The 19192-nt window shown below is 31.1% G+C and overlaps 2 protein-coding genes across 2 annotated transcripts; one reads left to right on the plus strand and one right to left on the minus strand.

Moving 5' to 3' along the window:
- Positions 1-232: 232 nt before the first annotated feature.
- On the plus strand, positions 233-7580 carry LOC107415793 (glutamate decarboxylase). The gene is made up of 7 exons (XM_016024186.4): positions 233-480; positions 602-806; positions 4961-5161; positions 6033-6247; positions 6368-6621; positions 6723-6775; positions 6874-7580. The coding sequence occupies exons 1-7, from the start codon at positions 395-397 to the stop codon at positions 7366-7368; spliced, it is 1509 nt and encodes a 502-aa protein (XP_015879672.3). The 5' UTR covers positions 233-394; the 3' UTR covers positions 7369-7580.
- Positions 7581-12843: 5263 nt separating this feature from the next.
- LOC107415779 (universal stress protein PHOS32) lies at positions 12844-14488 on the minus strand. The gene is made up of 4 exons (XM_016024171.4): positions 14116-14488; positions 13821-13930; positions 13599-13717; positions 12844-13168 (listed from the first exon to the last, which is right to left on the minus strand). Exons 1-4 carry the CDS (start codon positions 14288-14290, stop codon positions 13060-13062), a joined length of 513 nt encoding a protein of 170 aa, XP_015879657.1. The 5' UTR covers positions 14291-14488; the 3' UTR covers positions 12844-13059.
- Between the last annotated feature and the right edge of the window lie 4704 nt (positions 14489-19192).

The raw sequence follows: 19192 nt of genomic DNA on the forward strand, positions 1-19192 counted from the left end.
GTAATTGTAAAATATGGGTTATACACACACACACATATACATATATAATAAAGAAAATTCATATTGTAGAATCTTCTAGTAGCGGCCCAAACAAGTTTACCATTACCATATCTTAATAGTCAACAGTAAGGAAAAAAAAAAAAGGCTATCCGAGTCAAACTAATAATGCAAATTGAAAAAGCCAACGAATTAGGAAGGCACCATCCGATTTCATGAAACCTGACATAGTCATTTAATATTTTTCTTAACATAAAAAGAATAATATTATTAAAAATATATGTATTTCCTCCATTTATAAATAAGCTTATAGCTCTCTTCCTCCTTCTCACACAGTACAAAACCCAAAACCCAGAAACAAAAGAGTGAGTTTCTGTAATTTCCAAAAGCCAACACCATGGTTCTCTCCAAGACTTTCTCAGAGTCCGATGTATCCATCCACTCCACGTTCGCTTCTCGATATGTTAGAACCTCTCTTCCCAGGTATATATATAACTTTTCAATATTTCAACCTTACAATTAATATATATACGTATATATATTTTCATTTCGTAATTATTAATTAATCGCCGTTTGATATTTTGAAATAATAATGAATGAAAAGGTTCAAGATACCGGAGAATTCGATACCAAAGGAGGCAGCGTACCAGATCATAAACGATGAGCTGATGCTCGATGGCAACCCTAGACTGAACTTGGCGTCGTTCGTGACGACGTGGATGGAGCCTGAGTGTGATAAGCTCATCATGGACTCCATTAACAAGAACTACGTCGACATGGATGAGTACCCTGTTACCACTGAGCTCCAGGCAAATCTCTCCCTACCTTTTTTTTGTTTTTGTTTTTTAATTCATTATTAACCATATAAATATACATATACATGTAGGAGAATTGTCATATCAATACATTTTGAAGATTTTCCATGGTAACAATTTTTAAATCACTTCAAAGGGGGTTAAATATTAAATGAGCATATGATAAGGTTAATTTTGCTTTTTTAGAATTTTAGTACATCATTATTTAAAATATCAAAAATTTTTGAATCTTAATTTTGGAACAAATTCAAAGATTAATGAGAAACATCTTCAAAACTCCAACACTTACTAGATTCTTTGGCAGTAGAATTTCATTTTTTAAATTAAAAAGAAAAAAATATGTATTTATAGGTTTGATCTAATGTTAAAACTAGAATACACCTCATTTTCAGATCTGAGTTCCACAGATTTGCGAAATTCTCCTCCCCTTATTATGATCCTATCCAAAAATATATATTGTCGATCTCCCTTGAATATTAAGAGAAAGAAAAAAAAAATAAAGAAGAAGCATATAATGTAATTATTAACTGTTAAAGAATGATTACATATACAATTAAGTTTCAGTTTAAACACATATGAAATTTCAATTTCAATTTCTCTTTCTCTTCTATTTTTATTTTTGTTTTTTCTTAGATTATTTTGAATTTTAAAACATAATGTTAATAAAATTTATATTTAAAACTATATATATAATTGTCTATATGTGCATTTAAAAATTTAAAATTATAATTAAATTTGAGACAGATCGATAAAAAAAAAAAGTAAATAAATGAAAATAACCATAGCCACATTTGAGGCCAAGCATGCCACTGTAGTTAGAGTCTTGATTCGTTATTTTTTACTTAAAAAAATACAGATTCGGTAAAATTAATTGAGGGGTGCAGCTGGCTGCTTACGTTTGAGCACCGACGACTCCACTTTTCTCTGTTATATATATAATTCTTGTCCAAACTATTTTCGTTCTCCAAACATTCTTTAGGACTTTAAAAGGTAATTGAAATTGAGACAAAAGAAAATTATGCTCATTTGACTTTAGACTCAGTTTGAACCATTCAAGTCGTGTCCTGCAAAGACTTATGCTAAACAAATTAAAAGACATGCTATTTAGCTTCTTTGATTGGAATCTTATTTAGTAACCCAATCAAATAATTCAATCCAATTAATTTAAATGCCATCACTTCATATTAATGATCAAGAATGACTTGTTCTAGATTGGCTACAAGAGTGCCGTTTTGAATAAGGCATTCATAAAATATTTACATCTAATCTTGTTTGTTTATAGAACTAACTACTTCTTGATTTGAAAAATTATATATATATATTCAAATGTAAACTAAATGTAAATAAATATACAGAAATTTTCTTTTTGAGATGAGGAAAAATATTTTGTCTATATATCTTGAACATATATAATTCTTTAGTTTTCATAAAATATATATATATATACTAATTGAAATCAAAATGTCATTATTAAAAGTTTTAAACTTATTCAGCTTGGAAAAGAAGCAAAAGGGACTTAAATAAATATTTGAAGACCCCCGGATGTGAAAGCCAAATAAAAATTAGCATAGGTATGATCATGTCTTTTTTCATCAATGGAGGAATGTTAATCCTTTTGTTGACTTTGACCAAGGAAATATGCCTTGTAATTATTGCGGGAATTGAGGCCGTGATAGATCAAGGAAATATGACTTGTAATTAGTGCCGGGATTGAGGCCGTGATAGTTTCCAATTAACAAACTAGATATTAACTTGAATAAGTAGGTCGGGACTGGGGAAAGCTTCATCCGTTGCTTGTGTTAGAATTCTAAATTGTTGATCATTATTGACCTTGACTCTTCTCCATCTACTTTTATAATATTTCAACGGTGGTCAATTACACAGTTTGCTTGCCTACAACCTACCATCTTGTTAGCTGTCTACTTTTTTTTTTTTTGGTGAATATTATTAACTGTCTACTCGTTCTTTTTCATTTCGTCGAACTATATATATATATATATTTCCTTGGATTCTTCCCCACTCGTAGTTGTATTTCTCTATTCTATTATTATTATTATTATTTTTTAACTTGGAACATATTATATAGGCTTAAAATTTGACGGTTCTAATTTACTATATATAAAAAATAGTATACAGGAATTTACTATGAAATACAGGAATGATCATCGATCATTGTCATTCCAACGGTAGATAAAAATTTTCCTAGCTTATTAAGAAAAAGGTCGTTTTCATTATACATACAGCACATATTTGCCATTAAGTGTGCCGGATAAGAAAGGGATTGCACTAAATAATGCAAGATCAGTATTTGCCAAAATGATGCACGAATTTCAATATAGATAAAAAAATTGCTGGGCTTACCATTTATTTGCTATATGAATCTCAACCCCTGATTTTGGTTGTATTAGCCATTATCATTATCATTATCATTATTATTTTAAAGAAATCATTGCTTTTCTCCATCCCTCTTTTAAAAAATGCTGAGCCCACCATGTCTTCTACATATATTTCGACTGTATTAGCCTTTTTTTTTTCTTTTTTTTTTTTACTATTATAATTATTTTATAAAACAATGTTTTCCACTTGGCTTTTTTTTTTTTTTTGAATATAGTATTTGGTTAAATATTATTTATCTTTTCATATAAATTGATTTTATGATTATTTATTACAGTAATAGAAAAAACATACATATATACTCCAAACTTATAAATTAATATAATACAAATTAATACAATTCTACATATGCATATAGCAGGAAATTCATGAGCAAAACCAATAGGAAGGTGTCCGTAACTAGGCAAAATTTTGGGACCACTAGTGAATTAACCTATCCCTTTCTCTTACTTAAATCCAATAATTCCATTCAATGTGCATGCTGGTTAGGGCTGTTACCTGTTTATAGTTGTATTGAATGGTCACAAAGCAATGCATTTTCAATCCAGTCAATTATAACACTGATTCTGACAACGCCTCTAGTTTTGGAAAGAAATAGTCCGTGGAGGGCCCCTATAGAACCGTCCCACTGAAGATTTTTTCCTTTAATTTTGATAAGATGATAAAGATATACTCCATGCTACAATTATATTAATGCACTCAGTCTATTTGCATTTCTTTTTCCTTTCTTTTATTGCTTTGCTGTCTCTATACGTTGTGCATAATTTAGGGTCTATTTTTTTATTTTTTTTTTGAAGGACATAATTCAGGGTATTTGAGAGTTAATCATGTTTGAGTAAATCTTATAAGTTTTTACTGATATGTTACCTCTAGATTTACCCAAAGAAAAAGAAGAAGAAGAAAAAGGGCTGATATGTTACCCGTAGAGCATGTAGATTCTTATACAAAATTGAAAAAATACATATATAATAATAAAAAGAAACTAAAAAGTTATAATAGTACGCAGTATATGTCAAGTCCTATTGAAGAGATCTAAATGGGGATTCTAGGAGGTACTGAGGTAGCAATGATTAAAAAAAGACAAAAGCAAAAGATCATATTTGAGTGTACGTGTACAATAATGTGTCCCCTTAATATTCCTTCTCCTGTCTCAGTCTCACTAGATAGAATATAATAAGTTGAGTTTCATCATCATTGTTTGAAAATTGTCACTAACTAGACATCTAATAAGTTAAATCTCGCAGGTCTGCCCTTCATTCTTACTTTGCTACAGAATATTTCATGTCTCGAATCAAGGCTTACAACCTTTCCACCAATTTTCTTCAATTATTAAATTTAACTATGTTGGCAAAATTTGGTGTCGAATATGATACTCATATAATTCTTCACACTTATTTTTTTTTTTAAATATCCTTTTTCCCCAAACAAAAGAGAAAAAAGGATGGAAAGTTCTCAGATCTAATCGAAGGTAAATAAAGTTTGGTTTTACTGTTGTTTAAAAGAAAGTAAGTACACATGGTTTGAAGGATTAGATTCTTAAAGCCTGTCCACTCATTTTAACAGAATATATACTTTGCTTAATGATTAAATAAACTGTAAAAATTGTACTTTGTTCGAGGGCATAATATATAATAATAGTTAGTGCGAAAATAACAATAACTTTTTTTTTTTTTTGTTTGTTTTGTTTTTTTAATGCTATGCTTAAAGTGGAAATTAAGTTGATGGAATATAATTGAATATTAAATGGGGTACAGAACCGGTGTGTGAACATGATAGCACACCTATTCAATGCACCGCTGGGCGAATCAGAAACAGCGGTGGGAGTGGGAACGGTGGGGTCCTCCGAGGCCATCATGTTGGCAGGTTTGGCGTTCAAGAGGAAGTGGCAGAACAAAATGAAAGCCCAAGGCAAACCCTTTGACAAGCCCAACATTGTTACCGGAGCCAATGTCCAGGTACACAACTACCCGCTCAGTACTCACTTTTTCTTTTATTCTTCTTCAGGCCCCACCCCCCTATTAATTGTATCATTTGGTTCGTCTATGCAATCATGGTAGGAGAGGATAATTAAAAATGATTGTTTAGGTGGGTGGGAATAGAAGATTAATGCTTTTAATTAATATATATATATATATATATATATATATTTTAAATAAAAATTTATTAGAATTTAAGTATCGATATAATTTATACTTTTTTTTTTTGGAATACTTGTTTGGTGGTGTAGTGCTGGCCACAAGTATGCATACGATTGTATTATTGAGCATACTGTATCATGAAGCATGGCTTAAGATTATGGGACCGCTGAATTTATTGTTTTTTTCTTTTTTTGGTGAATACGGTTGAAGTTATTGTCATTGTTTGACCCAACAACCTTTTTTTATATTGGGCCAGATTCAAAGCATATAGCTAATCAAAATAGGAAAGCAAAGAACAAAATGTGCTCATGTGGGGCGGGGTGCACAAAAATAAATAAATGAAAGAAAATGGTAATGGAATCTGTCATTTCCTATAAGATCACTAAGGGTCAAAATAATTTAGTTGCACGAAAAGGTAAAATCAAATCTGTATAAAAATTAATTTAATCATTTTAGGAACAGTAATCGATAAGGTCACTATTTATCATGTTGTCCTTCTTCCTGTCTAAATGGATAATACCCTTGCAGTGTCAACCACTAATTGTATAGAGTTTTTAGAAACGAATTTAATAATACCCTTTTGAGTTTTCAGAAATTGAATAGAAATTGAAACTTCTTCATGTAATTCTTTAGTTATCTGACATTTATCAATTAATCAACCATATCTAATAATTTGGTAATATTGAAGGTGTGCTGGGAGAAATTTGCAAGGTACTTTGAGGTGGACTTGAAGGAGGTGAAGCTAAGGGATGGTTATTATGTGATGGACCCCGAGAAAGCTGTGGAGATGGTTGATGAGAACACCATCTGTGTTGCTGCAATTCTCGGTTCAACTCTCAATGGAGAATTCGAGGATGTAAAGCTCCTAAATGATCTCTTGGAAAAGAAGAATAAGGAAACAGGGTATGTTCATTTATATATTTTTAACTTTTTTATGATGGACCATGTCAACCAACTTTATCGTCTGATTACATGTTTATATGTAACGTGTGTGTATATAAATATGTGCGTATGTATGTGTAGGTGGGATACTCCAATCCATGTGGACGCAGCAAGTGGAGGGTTTATAGCACCATTTATATACCCAGAGCTTGAATGGGATTTCAGGCTTCCATTGGTGAAGAGCATCAATGTGAGTGGGCACAAGTATGGGCTTGTGTACGCTGGAATTGGGTGGGTCATCTGGAGGACCAAAGACGACTTGCCTGACGAACTCATTTTCCATATTAACTATCTTGGAGCTGACCAACCCACTTTCACCCTCAACTTCTCCAAAGGCATGCATACATCCCCATATACATATATACAACTTCTATATAAAGTATGAATTTAATTTGCATATGCCTTGATCTTATAACATTAATATTAATTAATGCAGGTTCCAGCCAAGTTATTGCTCAGTATTATCAGCTCATTCGTTTAGGTCATGAGGTGTGTGCAACTTAAAATAATATCACATATGAAATTCTCTATAGTCTATATACATATATTAATGCCAAAAAGATTTTTTTGTTTTTCTTCAATTGCAGGGTTATAGGAACGTGATGGAAAACTGCAGGGAAAACATGATAGTGCTTAAAGAAGGATTGGAGAGGACAGGAAGGTTCAACATTGTCTCAAAGGACAATGGAGTACCATTGGTGGCTTTCTCATTGAAAGACAACCAGCGCCACGACGAGTTCGAGGTCTCTGACTTCCTTCGTCGCTTTGGATGGATTGTTCCGGCCTACACCATGCCGCCGGATGCTCAGCACGTGACGGTGCTTCGTGTTGTGATCAGAGAAGATTTCTCTCGTACTTTGGCTGAGCGCCTTGTGATTGATATTCAGAAAGTTCTGCATGAACTCGACACCCTGCCTGCCAAGATCAATGCCAAGTATTCGGATTCTGGTAATGAGGAGGTTGTGAAAGTTAATAATGGTAACTTGGTTACCAAGAAAAGTGATATTGAGACTCAAAGGGAGATCACTACCATTTGGAAGAAGTTTGTGTTGGAAAGGAAGAAGATGAACGGTGTGTGTTAATCCTTACGACCGACGGTTATTGTAATTATCTAAATCGATTGAGTGTGTTATTAATCCTCATGCATTCAGTAACTGAGGTGCTATTTTTTGTCTCCTTTATTTATTTTGGAGGGATCGGATACTAAATCATATTGTGTTATTGTTTTGTATGACGATTTGTACTCTTATAAAAGCTATTTCTCTATAATATTATATATTTTTGTATTGTCAAATCCTGTTATTCTTTTTGTTTTCTCTTTTTCTTTCACAGTAAAACTTGATAGAATAAGATTTATTTTGCAAACTAATGATAATTTGGTCTATGTTGGGATAGGGGCATTAATTCTTGGCTTAACATCAATGCTCTTGTAAGAAACTGTCAAGATAACAACCAAGTCTCAAAGCTCCTAAACGGATGAACAATATATGATATGCATGGGCATTATCTGGTGGATATTATCTAGTGTTTTTAAGGAACTTATCTATTGGATAATAGCTTGTACTGTTAGGATAAATATCATGTATGTTAACTAATAAGTAACCTACTAAAGCATCTAGGTGTAATCTCTATCTCTAGTTTACATAGCTGTGTATATTCACTGCCAAGCTAATGAAATTACAACTCAGCTTTTCTCTGCACAAGTCATATTACATGTTTCCCTTCTTTTCCTTTATGGTATCAGAGCCATATACGACTACAGTCATGGCCATCATTCCTTCACCCTTTGCTATTCCACAGCCCAATCAGGTCAGCCTACCCAGTTACATCTTTCCCTACAAACTTGAGTCTGATAATTATACTATTTGGGTTACCCAAATTCAACCTGTCATTATTGGAGAAAATCTAGAAGGCTTTATTAATGGGGATATTGAACCACCACCAAAACAGATTCAAAAAGATGTAGAATTTGTGACAGCAGGCTCTAGTGCTCCTCAATGGATTCTAAATCCAGAATATCAAGACATTTGGACTAAGCCTTGCTGGGATGGTTGATGTCTGCAATTTCTCTAAATGTACACACAGCAATCTCCAAACCACAGAATTTGTATCAATTGTGGATCTCCTTCGCAAAGTTGTTTGGCAACCAATCAAGAGCCAAAATAATGCAGCTAAAACTTCAACTCCAATCAACTAAGAAGGATGCTTTGTCAATGACGGAATATTTTTCAAAAATGAAAGAAATAGCCAACAATTTTTTTCTAGTCGGTTGTCCAATCTCCAGTGAAGATTTCATCATGCACCTTCTTCAAGATATTCCTCTTGAATACGATGCAGTTATTGCTAACATAAATTCTCAATCTATTCCTTTAAATATAGAAGAACTGGAGGCCCTTTTACTTAATGAAGAAATGAGGATACAAACAGCAACCTCCTTTGTCATGCCATCTCCTCATGTTATGGAAAAAACTGATAAGCCAGCAAAGAAATATAAAAACCAGCATCTGGATGGCTATAGGAGAGGTGCAACACATGGAGGTAGAGGCCGAGGACGTGGTAGAGGAATTTCAAGACCTATTTACTGTCAACTCTGTAAGATGCAAGGACATGTTGTCGCGCAGTGCTACCATAGGTTTGATCAAAATTATACAGGATCTCCAAATCGTAACAGCCATTCTACTGCCTATTATGCATATCCAGAGCTAGTTGCCAATCCAGAATGGCTCATGGACAGTGGAACCACAAATCACATGACAAGTGATCAATCTAACATTCACAACAAATCTTGTTATAATAGAGAAGAGAAATTAATGATTGGTAATGGTCAAGGTTTGTCTATTAAAACCATTGGTTCTTCCTGTATACATTCACCTAATGGAAATATTATACTCAAAGAAATGCTGCAAATACCATCTATTAAAAAGAATCTTTTGAGTATTGCTAGAATACCATCGGATAATTATGCTATAGTAGAATTTGACAAACATTTTGTGTATGTGAAGGACAAGGATACCCAAAAGCTGCTGTTCAAAGGGAGACTTGAATATGGACTGTACAAAGTTCACTTGCCTACCATTCAACCCATTGCCCGTTTTTCTTCCCATGCTGTTTGCATTAAAGAAACCAATTCTAGTTTTGATTATTATATTTTTCATTCTGGTTTATCTTCAAATAAATTATGGCACTTTAGAATAGGCCACCCTTCTTTGCCTATTATGAAATCTGTTGCCACTCAGTGTAATAAAGTTTCTTTGACAAATGGATGTGATAATAATTTTTGTGATGCTTGTCAATTGGGTAAAGTGCATAGAAAATTTGCCTCTCCTTCAATGTCCAAAAGTAAATCACCTTTAGAATTAATTCATTCTGATGTCTGGGGTCTTGCTCCTGTTTTGTCTAATGAAGGGTATAGATATTACTTAATCTTTGAAGATGACTATTCAATATTCACTTGGATATATCTAATGAAACTTAAATCTAAGGTTACTCAAATTTTTGTCTGTTTTAAAAAAAATGGTTGAAAACCAACTTTAAACAAAAATCAAACGATTTCAATCTGATTGGGGAGGAGAATTTAGGCCACTTTTAAATATTTTTAATCAGATGGGTATTATTTTTCAACATCCATGTCCTCACATTCATCATTAAAATGGTAAAATTGAGAGAAAACACCGGCACATAACAGAAACAACTTTGTCCTTGTTAGCTCATAGTTCCTTACCATTAAAATCTTGGTGGAATGCTTCCACCACAGCAGTTTTTTTTAATAAATAGACTACCCACAAAGATTCTGAAATTAAAATCTCCTCTCCAAAAACTTTTCAAAAGGAATTTTGATTTCTCTTTATTAAAAAGTTTTGGGTGTGAATGTTATCCATACCTCAGACCTTATCAAAATAAAAAAATTTCTTTTCATTCAGAGAAATGTGTATTTATTGGATATAGTTCTAAACATAAGGGATATCTATGCCTTAGTTTTATAACTGGAAGGACCTATGTTAGCTCAGAAGTTGTTTTTAATGAATTATATCTTACCTATTTATCAATTTTTGGTCAAAAACTTCTTCTAATACTTATACAAGCATGTTTAATTTAAGTGAACAGGTAGCAAGTGAACCAAGTACAAGAACTTCCAGTCTCCCTATGGCAGAAGAATTTTGGATCAACTCCAACACCTCACAAAATATTCCAAGTATTTCTTCCTCGCCTATTCTCTCATCCTCTCCTCCTACAGATAAAAACCCCTCAGATTTGACTCCTACCCATTCAAAATCATTTTTATCCTTACCTAGTTCTCAATCTCTCACCAAATAAATCAACCTGCTCCAAGCAATCAAACTGTCCAACCACGTCCACTTGACACACATGTTAAATAGCCTTTGGCTCGGCCTAAATCATCTTACCTGAAGGTAACAAGATCACAACGTGGAATTTTCAAGAAAAAAATATTTACATGAATTGTTGATCCGTTACTTCATCGTGAGCCTCTCACTGTCACGTAAGCTCTCTCTTCTCCACATTGGGTCCGTGCCATGCAAGAAGAGTTTCATGCTTTACTCAAGAACAAAACTTGGGTTCTCACCCCATCCGGTCCAACAAAAAATGTTGTGGGAAATAAATGGGTCTTCAAAGATTAAACACAACTCAGATGGAAGCTTTCAATGGTACAAGGCCAGATTGGTTGCTAAGGGGTTTTTATCAAAATCCTGGAATAGATTACAATGAAACCTTCAGCCCGATTATAAAACCATCCACGGTACGGGTCATACTATCTTTTGCCATCTCTCTTAATTGGCCAATTCGACAAGTTGATGTCAATAATGCTTTTCTGAATGAAATTCTTCGAGAAGAAGTTTATATGGTTCAACCTCCCGGTTTTGAAGACTCCAATAAACCTCATTATCTGTGCAAACTCCAAAAATCCTTATATGGTCTCAAACAGGCACCACGAGCATGGTATGACAGACTCTGCTCGACCCTTCACCGTTGGGGTTTCAACAAATTGAAAATGGACTCTTCTTTGTTTTTCATTCACACAGGTAAAGGTGTCTTATGGGTCTTAATATATGTTAATGATATTATCATCATAGGAAACACTACTGAGATAGTAACTATCTTTATCAAACAACTGGACAAGCATTTTTCATTGAAGGATCTTGGTTCTCTGTCATATTTTTTTGGCATTGAAGCAGTTCGAACTCCTGCCGTTTTGTACCTTACTCAAACCAAGTATATAATTGACTTGCTTCACAAAATCGAGATGCTGACTTCCAAAACCAGTCCAACTCCAGCTAGTACTAGTGTGCAACTTGGAAGGCAAATTGGTCTTCCTTTTAAAAGTAAACTTCTTTAGAAACAAAAGATGTCTATATATATATATATATGTTTTTTTTCTTCTTCGATTAAAGCTACATTTTATTTGGAATGATCGATCATAATAAGAGGAGTTCAGATTAGATATTATGTTCTAGTTGTGCAGTTCGAGACAGGACAGGACCCCACAAGAAGTTGATCTGTAAAGACAGTTGTCTTGTCGTTTACCTAAATAGACAGCTGATTTTTGCATAAGCGTAATAAGGACTTCTACTATATGGGAGACGCAAGTCATATACACGTATGTTTCCCCAATTTAGATCAATCTAGTTTTACAAATGGCATGGTGGGAGTATGAATTCCCATCTAATCTCTAGTACACTGGTGAAAACCGACATATGTGGATTCTACCAGTGTATTAGAAGCCAGAGCATTAAAAATATTTCGCTGTCGGAAAAAAAAAAAAAAAAAAAAAATATATATATATATATATATATATATGTTGTACTCCCTCTATCAGTGGAACCTGTACACAAATCCATCATTATACTTGAAGTAAGAATACTATCAAGAAGAGTACCATAAATATATTCCCATTGGTAAAAATATTATTGCTATGCTTCTAATCCCTCCAGTGGGATTATTTCTTGGCCTTTGGATTAAGTACACCTGGTTGGTGTTGTCACATGACACTTTTAGGGTTGTCAAAATTCTGAACCTCATACAATTGATCTTACATTATTATCATGCTAGTTATTTTTGCAAATTAATCCAGATAATTGTTTTCGAAGATAGATGATATACCGAGGGAGCAAATTTAACTAACTCTTTATTTATTTATTTATTTTTTTATGTGAAAGCAAATATAACTAGCTATTCATATAACAAAATATTAAATTGTGTCTTTAGTCTCCTAATGGTAAAATAGATACAATCAATCTGCATAAATTGCTTTAGTTTATTTAGTTTCTATGCTAATAATAATTTTGTGTCTTACATGTAAGAATTAAGTTGGAATTGAAGTTCAAATTTCACCAAACTAATACAAAATAAAATTTTGAGAATTAGGAATGAAAGCACTTGATTATACAAAGACTACATATTATTTTAATATAGCTTTTCTTATATATTGTTTGACAAAAGTGTATATTATATAGTTTGTTTATCTTCAATAAAGTGTTGTTGCATTGCATTAATTGATTTTCTTTTTTAATATATATATATATATATATACACATAGGACAAGACGCAAAATTGGAACTTATAAGAACCACATTTCAATTTGGAAAATGATATACATACAAACGTAATACCAACTAGACAAATTAGATAGATAATGCATAAAACATACGAGCAATCAATGACAAACACATCAAGCACTATATCCCAATCCAATATTGAACCTACCACAATAATATATTGCTGTATTTATGTTTTAAGTCCTTAAAAGTTGAAGATTTTTAATTTGGCTTGCCGGATTGGGATTTTGATATTGACGTTCCTTTCACCACAGTAACTGGACAAGAAGCATTTGTCACCACGTAGTTGCTGACACTACCAAGCAGCACCCTGCCAAATTGAGGCTTGACACGTCATCATCATCATCATCATCGTAAAGCTACATATATATGTGCGTATGGAGGAGCAACAGTTATGTTGGTTTATTAAAAAGGTCCATTGATTGCAAAATGGCATGCTGTGATTGGTCAGTTGGGTTATTGTGTAATATACCAATTTCTTTTTTTGAAGGAGATTTGTTGTTAGAAGCCATTTTTGATTTCATTATTAGGAAATGGTTTGTGTTGGCATAAATGCAAAAGTTGTAGCAACGGCAAATTTCAGTTATAATATCAACATTGGTTGATGGTAAAGAAAAGAAAAGATCAAAAATTAAAATGAACACACACACACACACACACCACACACACACACACACACACACACACACAAAAATATATATATATATATATATATTTGCATAGTTGAAATGATAGTTTACCTTTTGATGGGTCCCAAGCCTCTACTTCCAACAACAAGAGAATCAAGTTGAAGATCATCCACAGCATCACTCAACTTTTCCCTTGGATCTCCCCAGTAAACCTTGGCCAACACCTTCGCCTGATTTATTCAATACCATATATATACATATTATGCAATATTGAAAATTATGACCATATATATCAAAGAGATAGGAAATTAACTATAAAAATATAAGTTGTACCCCTTTGGTCCTTGAAACTTTATCAAGAATATCAAGCACCTCTGGATCATTACTCAGTCCATACTGCTTTGAGAAATTAATCTCTCTAAACTCCTCCAGAGGAACCAACGCTGCAAACCCACCAATTAATTAAAATTAAACATTTGATGAGATTCATTTCTAATATTTGCATATATATATATATATATATATAGGATTATATATGTACAGTACTCTTTCTATCATCTGATTCTTAAACTTTATCCATATCATATTTTAAGATAAAATTCCACAACAAGGTATCAGTGGTACATACGTGATCCAGTATCTTCAAAGAGCTGCTTCCTGGAATGATCAGCCTTCGGAGGCTCAACGTGGATTAAGATGATGCAATCTCCATCATCGATGAGATTATCAGCTGCCCATCGGAGGGCTGATTTGCTGGTTGCAGAGTAATCCATGCCGATGCCAATAGTGCGTGGCTTTCCCATTATGTTGATGATGATGATGTTCTATGTGTTTGTTTGAGGTAGCTATATATATACTGGTTTTTCTGTTTGGGATATATATGAGAATTTTTAGTATTTAGGGTTTTTTATTTATTTTTGTTTGGCTGCTGAGGAACTAGAATATTTATATATGCAGTCCAAACTTTGGATTTTCTAGAAGGTGAAACTTCTTGAACGCCTGGAAGTTTTACCTTTCATAAAAAAAAGAAGAATATATATATATATATATTATATAAATATTTGGAAAGCAGCCACCTTATTCTTTGGTGATAAGACTTTTTTTGGTGTAAGATACCAAGAACATGAGCGAAAATAGAGTTGAGAAAAAAAAAGACGAATTTTAGCATAAAGTGTGTCAAGTGCAAGTTGTTGCTTTTATTAATTACAGTAGCCTGGCTTAGCCACAACACATAACAGTTGAGCACTGATCAATAGGCGCATTATTTTTTGGTTCAATTATTCTTTTAAAATATTTTATTCTGAAAAATAAAATTAAAATCATATGTTTTGAGCTGTTGGCAGCTAAAATCGATCACAACTTAGGTAAAAATTATTGCCAAAATATATCAAATCATTAATGGCTCTTTGTGGGGCCAGAGGGACCAAAAATGACAGGGATACCAGTGGCATAAAGAACCGAACCAATTATGGCATTATTATTAGCAATTATTAGCAAATATTACTAGTTGAATTAAGTATATAGAATAAATATAAGAATAGTTATTTTCATATTTGATATATTTTTAATTTGAAAATTATCGATTTTATAAGAGTATATATAATCCTATTTCAAAGAAGCATTCATTCATTTTAAGTATGAATATCTTTATCATAATTACAATATTTTGATATTTAGATTGATTATTTTATATTAAAAATATATAAATAAGTTTAAATTTGATTTTTAATTAATTTTTATCAAATATATAAATAAGTATATCTTTATCATAATTACAATATTTTAAAATTTAGATTGCTTATTTTATATTAAAAATATATAAATAAGTTTAAATTTGATTGTTAATTAATTTTTATCAAATATATAAATAAGTTTAAATTTGATTGTTAATTAATTTTTATCAAATTTGATAATGAAAGAAATAAATATTTATAAAAGTTAAACATTGAATCTAATTCAATATAATTACCAAACATATTAATAAGAATACAATTATTTCTTTTCTCTCTCTTAACTTTATAGGTATATTTCTATTACATCATAAATAACTTTTTTTGCATACCAAACATGTCTTTAAGTAATTATATAGCACGAATATATAGCTTAAAACAGAATATTGGACTTTTGAAATCAAATGCTAATTGGAGTTCTAAATATCGATTTATCTCACTCTCAATCAATGGTTATCATGTTTGCTTTTGATGTTGGGTTTTCTTACATAACAATAGTTATGTATTTAAGGACAAATTTTATTTAGAATTTTTCAATTTATAATTATACTTAAATTTTGGATTATTTATTATTCTTTTTTAATTTTTTATATTCATCAAAATAGATTCATTTTTTTTTTATATTTATCAAATACTTTTGACAATTAAAAGTAAAATAAAAATCAATATTTTATGAATGAATAATATTGTAAAAATATAATTTTAACCTTTAATTATATGATTAACTAGTAAAAATTAACAAATGAAATGTTGTAATAGTTTTTTAAAAATATAGAACTTAAATGTAATTAAATTAAAATTGAAACGGTTCCAATAAAGTTTTTGCCATTTAGTCCTGTGACATTGTTAAGCACGGGAATGCCAATGGGACAGATTTTCCTTTATGTGATTTTATTTACTTAATTTTTTATAGTAGTGCTGATGGCGCAGATAACGCATCCATTTAAGTTTGGATGGTCAAGCCCACAGAAACAAATCCTTATAGTGCTAGAAGTTTTAAGCTTGAGCCCAAATAATATGTATGGGTTAAGTAAAACGGACTTTCGGAATCAAAAAGCCCCACTGGAGTTCCATGTGCATATATTTTCTTGATGTTTGGTACCATACTGCAATGCATATGTATATTTTATATGAAATTAAAAATAATAATATTAGAAATATTATTTAGTTTTTAAGTTATTTATCAAATGTGTATTTATATATATATATATATATATATTTAATTGGTTTATATTTAGTAATATTTGTTATTTATTAATGGTTGATTTATCCATATTTAAATTATATTAATATACTAATTATATATGTGTATACTTGATGAATAATTTGATAAATTAGATGATACTTGTAGTACTGATTAGTTAGAAAATATATAACAGAACATGATTAATTTTGTGCCATTGTTATTAGGTACTCATGGTAGTGGGAAAAAAAAAAAGACCCAAAAAAAAAAAAAGAAGACCCAAAAAAGAGGAATAAAAAATACAACTAAACAATACAAATCAGTATTATAAATAAGTTAAATGGAGTTGATTTAGTTGATTTGTTATTTATATGGAGGATTATAAGTTCGAAATATTAAAGTGGAGGAAATTATTATAAATGATCAAAATATTAATTAAATAAAATCTAATAAAATATACTGATATAATTATATGCCATATAAACAGAGTATATGGACCAAGCTAAAGGTAAATACGAGCAGCAAGTAACTAGCTAATTATGGAGAAACATAATTACCCAAAAGAATTCAACCGTTGCTCTCTGTAAGTGATTAATTACCGATTAATAAGTACAATCCATTTTGGTATCTGTGTAAACAATTCGAGAGAATTCAGCTTATGTGTTAGACAATAAGGTTTTGGCTTCGTATATATGATATGGCTATGCTGATATCCATGCATGCCCTTATTAACTATAATTTGATGGAGATCAAATATAAGTGACATACGAGATTAATTAGCAACTTTTGTCAGGTTATTTTAGGTGTTAGAAAAGGGAATGACTATTCCCTATCTAATGGCTCTAGTTTGTTGTTTGAATTGTTTCGCCCCATGGATCCCCAAGTAACAACTAGTATTGATTTGAGAGATTGGTTGCTGATCTGAGACTGAGACTTGGTGGTAGTCATGGCCATGGCTTCCTACACTTTTTGTTTGTGATGGTACCTAGAGTTTCTTTTATTTTTGCCGGATACTCATATATTGGAATACAGTGATGGAAACTAAGGTGATGTGGATGGAGTACATTACAAGGGAAATGGGTTGTGCTGGCACTAATTTTATGGCATTTTTAAAAATACTTTTTTTTTTTTTTTGAAAAATTTAAAATGATGCTAAAAAAATACTATATCTGCATTCTGCAGCATTTTTTTTTTTAATATTTGTTCATAAATTATATAATTCTTAAATAAATTCTGTTTTTAAATACATCTTTCTTACATTCCTTGATACTCATAATTTGGATTATTGGGATGCCTGGATATTCTCTGCTGGAGTGGATTATAACCATTGTTTCTCTATGGAGAGTTGTGATGTTTGTTTAATTTCATAAATTCAGACATTAAACTTATCAATTAATAATATAAATTTTGTTGTTTTGATATGAATATATATAAATTTTTCTGTTTCTCTATTATTATTTATTTACAAATTAAACAAAATCAAATAATAAACTGCTGATATTATTATCGTTTAATAATTATTTTTATGTACTTACTAAAACTTTATGTATAATCATCCTGGTTAGTAAATTAACAAATTATACACATACTAAATTTTATGTATTTTTTAAAGAAAATTTGTGTTTCATAATGATTTCAAATGGTTTTTTGAATGAAAAAGTTTAAAATATGTATTAAATATATTATGCATTATATAAGTGGGAAAATATATTATGAAAAATAAATATATTTAACTATTTTTTCCTATTTTACGATAACATAAAAAATATGTATAAATATATATATATATATATATGTACTATTATTATTTTTTAAATATATATATATATATAAATATTTTAATATATTAAATAACTTTTTTCTTTTGGTATTCATGTATTAAACTAAGTAGACGTTATATTTTTATCATTTATATTAAAAATAAATGATTTTAATATATATTTAATATCCATATCTTTAACCGTATATTTTTTAATTTATAATGTATTATATTAATAGATATCGAATTTATGAACTTTTTATTTACTGTTTATGCATTTTTTAATCGAATTTTATTCATATTTTTAAATAAATGAAGGAATTTATGCACTTGCATTCTTATTATTGTATTTTTGTCATATGCTATTTAACTAATTACGATAATCACTACTTTAATTAACCTGTTCATTCTCATATAATAATTCCATTAAAAAAAATGACTATAACATATTAATAACGATTATGGAATAAATAAAAAGAAAAAAAATTATTTTAATTGTTGCAGTTGCTGATGGTTGTCAAAAAAAGAAAGGTACAATGAACTACGAAAGGAAAGGAGTTTTCGTAAAGGAGAAGAAAAAGACAACGGTTACTTTTTTACTCTACTCTCACTCTTCAGCGGGCGACAAAGCGCTCGGTGGACATAACCCGTGGATCCGATCGAAGGGAGCGATGTCAGTCCCAAGATAGTGTTAGAATGGGGAAGAAGCTGCGGATCCGGAAGGCTCAGTTGATGAAGATCAACATTAAGCAACTGAATCCCCCCCATCGCAGATAACACCAGGCGCAGCTTTACCCATTCAAAACTCACGTACCGAATTGATCACTGTATTGAAGTTCTTTGTCGCCCACTCTTGCTTTGGTCTGGTTCAGATGCCGTAAAGTCGAATCTTTGTACTAAGCTTCGTTTTCTCAAATATCATAATTCACATATCGAAGATTCTGATCTTTATGCTGAACTCCTTTTTCTCCAATTCAATTGTTCAATGATGAATTTATTGGAGGCGAAGAACATCATCATCATGATCATCCTT

This window comes from Ziziphus jujuba, chromosome 4, assembly GCF_031755915.1.
Source record: "Ziziphus jujuba cultivar Dongzao chromosome 4, ASM3175591v1".
NCBI lineage: Eukaryota > Viridiplantae > Streptophyta > Magnoliopsida > Rosales > Rhamnaceae > Ziziphus > Ziziphus jujuba.

Coding starts and splice junctions, on each gene's coding strand:
- LOC107415793 (XM_016024186.4), top strand. CDS start 395: ATGGTTCTCTCCAAGACTTTCTCAGAGTCCGATGTATCCATCCACTCC. Junction 481..601: donor GTTAGAACCTCTCTTCCCAG/GTATATATATAA, acceptor ATGAATGAAAAG/GTTCAAGATACCGGAGAATT. Junction 807..4,960: donor CTGTTACCACTGAGCTCCAG/GCAAATCTCTCC, acceptor AATGGGGTACAG/AACCGGTGTGTGAACATGAT.
- LOC107415779 (XM_016024171.4), bottom strand. CDS start 14,290: ATGGGAAAGCCACGCACTATTGGCATCGGCATGGATTACTCTGCAACC. Junction 13,931..14,115: donor CTTTGAAGATACTGGATCAC/GTATGTACCACT, acceptor GTGGGTTTGCAG/CGTTGGTTCCTCTGGAGGAG. Junction 13,169..13,598: donor GGCTTGGGACCCATCAAAAG/GTAAACTATCAT, acceptor TCAATTTGGCAG/GGTGCTGCTTGGTAGTGTCA.